This window comes from Penaeus japonicus, unplaced genomic scaffold (assembly GCF_977035675.1).
Source record: "Penaeus japonicus unplaced genomic scaffold, GWHDUDI00000001_assembly GWHDUDI00000004, whole genome shotgun sequence".
Lineage (NCBI taxonomy): Eukaryota > Metazoa > Arthropoda > Malacostraca > Decapoda > Penaeidae > Penaeus > Penaeus japonicus.
The window spans coordinates 9706504-9711503 of record NW_028234406.1 but is presented as its reverse complement, the minus strand read 5'-3'; the positions used below and the strand labels follow the sequence as shown (position 1 = coordinate 9711503).

The 5000-nt window shown below is 43.1% G+C and overlaps 1 protein-coding gene across 1 annotated transcript in view; it reads left to right on the top strand.

Moving 5' to 3' along the window:
• LOC122254112 (uncharacterized) overlaps positions 1-5000 on the top strand; it is a 12413-nt gene that overhangs the window by 4701 nt on the left and 2712 nt on the right. Inside the window, exons 2-6 of the mRNA XM_086536001.1 lie at positions 925-1077; positions 1616-1823; positions 2663-2862; positions 3011-3129; positions 4631-4814. Of these exons, the coding sequence (XP_086392127.1) occupies positions 934-1077; positions 1616-1823; positions 2663-2862; positions 3011-3129; positions 4631-4814 (855 nt within the window). The 5' untranslated portion in view covers positions 925-933. The remainder of the gene's footprint in view (positions 1-924; positions 1078-1615; positions 1824-2662; positions 2863-3010; positions 3130-4630; positions 4815-5000) is intronic.

Here is a 5000-nt window from a genome sequence, read left to right as displayed (position 1 = left end):
CCTATCAACCACCGCGATGGGGGGAGGGGGGGGGGTCTGAAGGGAAGATCAAAATCATTAATTACATTAAACTTTTGAACACAGCTTTAGTTGTTACGAGAGGGAGTGGGAGTGGGAGTGGGAGTGGGAGTGGGAGTGGGGGTGAGGGTGAGGGTGAGGGTGAGGGTGAGAGTGAGAGTGAGAGTGAGAGTGAGAGTGAGAGTGAGAGTGAGAGTGAGAGTGAGAGTGAGAGTGAGAGTGAGAGTGAGAGTGAGAGTGAGAGTGAGAGTGAGAGTGAGTGAGAGTGAGAGTGAGAGTGAGAGTGAGAGTGAGAGTGAGAGTGAGAGTGAGAGTGAGAGTGAGAGAGAGGGTGAGAGAGAGAGAGAGAGAGAGAGAGAGAGAGAGAGAGAGAGAGAGAGAGAGAGAGAGAGAGAGAGAGAGAGAGAGAGAGAGAGAGAGAGAGAGAGGGAGAGAGAGAGAGACATAAATAGTCAACCAGATCGAGACCCAACGACTGTGATAAAAGAATAAGATAAGCTCACATACCATCCTGTTAGACACAAATATACTCGATGGTGCCGGATCGAGCGATAAGATTTGACCGATGTAATGTAATGATATCGAAAGAGCTTTACGTAAGATTCGCCAGGTAACTGTTACAAGGCAAAAAGGAGTCGGATTATGTAACGGAGAGTAAGAAACGGAAAGAGAAAAGTGTGGAAATAAAAGAGGTTTGTTTATTTGGTTTTACGGGTATTAGATTTAGAGCGTATGTGATTATTCAAAAATATTGGAATGTTTAATGCTAGAACGATTGATAGAATGGTTGTGATAATGTTGATGAGATTAATGGTGATTGTAGTGATGATGGTTATACATCAATAACAATATGATTATATTAAAGTCCGTCAACTTTAGCAACTATTTTTCGCTTTTTTTTCCTAGAGGAGCAAGATGCCTGACGCGGAAGGAGTCCAGAAGGGGGAGCCCAAGATCCTACGATGGGATGGGCCCGTCCCCCTCCCCCCGGTGCCGGACACCAACTACGCAAGCTTCCTGCTCAACATCATGCTGCAACACGGGGAAAAACTGGCGCTGGTGAGACCGTTGATTCTCTTTTCCTTTATTTTTTTTGGGTGTGTGTCTTGGAGGTGAAGGAAGAGTAGAGCGTTTTTTTTTTAAATAGTGCACTGTTGTTTTATATATATATATATATATATATATATATATATATATATATGTATATATATATATATATGTACACACACACACACACACACAACACACACAACACACACACACACACACAACACACACACACACACACACACACACACACACACACACACACACACACACATCACAGCAAAGAAACACATATACATATATCTACATAAAAACATATATATACATATATATATATATATACATACATATATATATATATATATATATATATATATATATATATATATATATATATATAAAGTTTAATAAATAGGAGAAGAAAACAGACAGAAACAGAGACCGAGGCAGAAACCTCAACCAAGATAAGTGACAAACACCCTGTCTAATGCTTGCACTCGAACGATAACGATCTCTCCGTAGTTTCAGTCCCCTTCTGCGCCTCCTACAGGTCGACGCCAGGACAGGGAAGTACCACACGTATGGAGACATCTACCGAGCCGTCCCGAGGATCAAGGCGGGACTGACAGCCGCGGGCGTGAGCCAGGGGGACGCCCTTCTGTTGATGTCGTCCAACCACATCGACTTCCCCCTCGTCCTCTTGGCGACGGTGTTGGCGGGGGCGATCTGCGTCCCCGTCAGCCCGACTCTCAAGCCAGGTGAGGGGCAGCGTCGTCGGGGAGGGGGGGGAGGGGGGAGACAGGGGGGGGTGGGAGACAGTGGGGAGGAAAGGAAGAGAGATTGGGCGAGGGAAGGAAGAGAGAGAAAGGGCGAGGGAAGGAAGAGAGAGGGAGAGGGGATTTAACAGGTCCAAGACTTGGACACTGCTTGTTTGTGGGTAACGTGGCCTAGGTGTGATGAACACGACAGGAACAGCTTTCTTGGTTTATTGCTAAGCTTGAACAGTAGGACGTTAGAGTGAGGGCTGCTCCTCCGAGGAGGAGCGAAGGTGTTGCTCCTCTGCTCCCCGAGAGGAGACTCTCTACCACAATGTGTGACTTGTCTCAGGAGATGTGTGAATCAAGGTGTTTCTTGTGACATGTGACATTTGGAATGTGATGAGGAAAGTGTTGCATCAATACATAGCTCTTGCAAAGGGAAAGACAAAACAACACTGTTATGTCTAGCGTGAGAGGGGAGACAGATGTGTGAGGCAATGAGCGTACTTATATATATGTATATATGTGTATGTGGTAGAATATATATATATATATATATATATATATATATAATAATTAGAGTAACATTAAAGATACAGATTACATTGATGATTGCATCATATAGAATACAGTAACAGAAGCATACACGTGCAAGTTATATTCGATGGACATAATAACAATTACAGCAGACATAATATATGTAAATACAATGGTTACAGGGGAGGAAGAGGGAGAAAGAGGGAAGAAGGGAGAGAGAGTGGGAGGAAGAAAGAGAGAGGGAGAAGGAGAAAGATATATAGGGCGAGATAGAGATTGTAATATCCTCGTCCATGTTGCAGATGAGCTCGCCCTCCTGGCGCGGGCGAGCGGCGCGCGGTGGGCGGTGGCGCACGAGTCGCTGGCGCCGGTGATGCAGGAAGCGTTCGGCCAGCTGCCCCCGGGCACCCTGCGGCAGCTGTGGGTACTGGGGAGCGCTCCTCGGCTGCCCTCGCTCGCCAACCTCATGCGCTCCGGTCCCTCTCCTGACGGCCATGCACAGGTAGGCAGAATGACTGGGATTGAAAAACAGAAAGGGAACAATAAAGTAAATTGGAGTGCAAACTGAATCAGTGGATAGAGGGCGATCAGCTGAACGATGCTCATAGAACACAGTAGCGAGAGAAGCATCACCCCCCATGTCACTACAGGAGATGATCGACTCGAGGACGACCGTGGCCTTGATGATGTTTTCCTCGGGCACGACGGGGCCTCCCAAGGGCGTCATGCTGTCCCACCGCAACCTCCTGACGTCGCTCCTTCAGAACAAGTAAGGCTTCTCCTATAAAAAAAAAAAAACACTCGTAATTTCTCTACACAAATCCGCATAACTCGCAAGTTGTCCTTGAATCTTTGGATGATTCAAACTATCACACGGCTCTCAAAACGTGTCTATGTATCCACCTATTGACAATTATACTAATAGGAATTGCGGTGAGATCGTAACCACCTTCACCTTTTCGTCGTCTAGTAACAGCTGTCTGGATATCAATCTTAATCACTTACGTCAAAGTTCACTAACAGTCAATATCCACACAGGCAAGTGAGCACGCGTACAGTGAAGCCAACGTAACCGGACAGGTGTTATCAAACGGTCCGTTTAAAGGTCTTACACTGAAATGAAGGGCACATTACACTGAAGTTTCATTCAAGCCAGATCCAGACATTAAAGCAGAAGTTTCTGAATAGGGAACACGACATCATATGTATTAAAGCTTACTTGCACCTGGGAAATAACCTCTGATAATCTTTATATTAACATAATTATATCTTAATGTCATACGAAGTTAAAGTACATGGTCTGTTCTTACTTTTGGTTGTTTTTTCTTAACAGGTCTTGAATATAACAAAAGGAAATTGGTATATATATTTGCCTCACTATGGCCAACAAGAAGTCGCCGCTTTTTACGTGTTCTTTCCCTATTACCAGTATCTCTTGGTTTCCATTTTGAATCTTTAAAGAATGATTGATATCAATAGACCACGAGCTCATATATACTGATTTGTCTTAATTTATGATTTTGCAATAATCCAACTCTTATTTTCATAGACAGTTGCATGTCTTTTTGTGCGTGTATCTATATTGATAATCATGATAATAGTAATGGTAACAATGACAAGGACAATGATAGTGACAATAATAATGATACTGGCAATAATAATAATGATAATGATAATGATAATAATAATAATGTTAATGTTAATGTTAATGTTAATGTTAATGTTAATGTTAATGTTAATGTTAATGTTAATGTTAATGTTAATGATAATTATAATTATAATTATAATTATAATTATAATTATAATGATAATGATAATGATAATGATAATATTAATGATGATAATAATAATAATAATAGTAATAATAGTAATGATAATGCTTATAATAATAATAATAATAATGATTGTAAAAATCATGATGATATTAATAATGATAAATATAATAGTGGTTGTTGTAGTAATACTACTATCTATCAATAAAAGATCAAAGGATCACAAAAATTATAGTATAGATAATGATAATCATGATAACCAAGTCTTTCACAATATTACGTATAATACCAAGACACCACAAACCAGCCCCCAACATACACTCCCAAGACATACATACAACTCCACAACGAAACCTTTTTACCCCCTGATGACCTGACCTTCAACCCTCTCTACCGCACACCTTTTTTTTGAGATGTACGTAATCACTTATCTCAATAAACTCAAAGTCAAAGTAAAAAAAAAAAAAAGAAGTCACCCACACCCACACCCACATACAGATACCTCAAGAGTTTAGCCCCGCCTGGAACGCCCAACGTTTTGGAATCCACGCTCTTGGTCATTCCCGTCTTCCACACCTACGGCTACATCATCCTCGTCAACACCATCCTCATGGGCGGGAAAGCGGTCATGATGGCCAGGTTTTCGCCCGAGCGCTATTTCGAGGCCATTCAGACGCATAAGGTAATTCGGGGGTGGGTGGGAAGGTAGGTGGGTAGGTGTGGGGGAGGGGAGGAGGGTGGGGGATGGGGAGGAGGGTGGGGGATGGGGGATGGGGGAGGGCGGGAGGTGTGGGGGAGGTGGAGGTGTGGGGGATGGGGAGGAGGTGTGGGGGAGGTGGAGTGGGAGGGTGAGGGGGATGGGGGATGG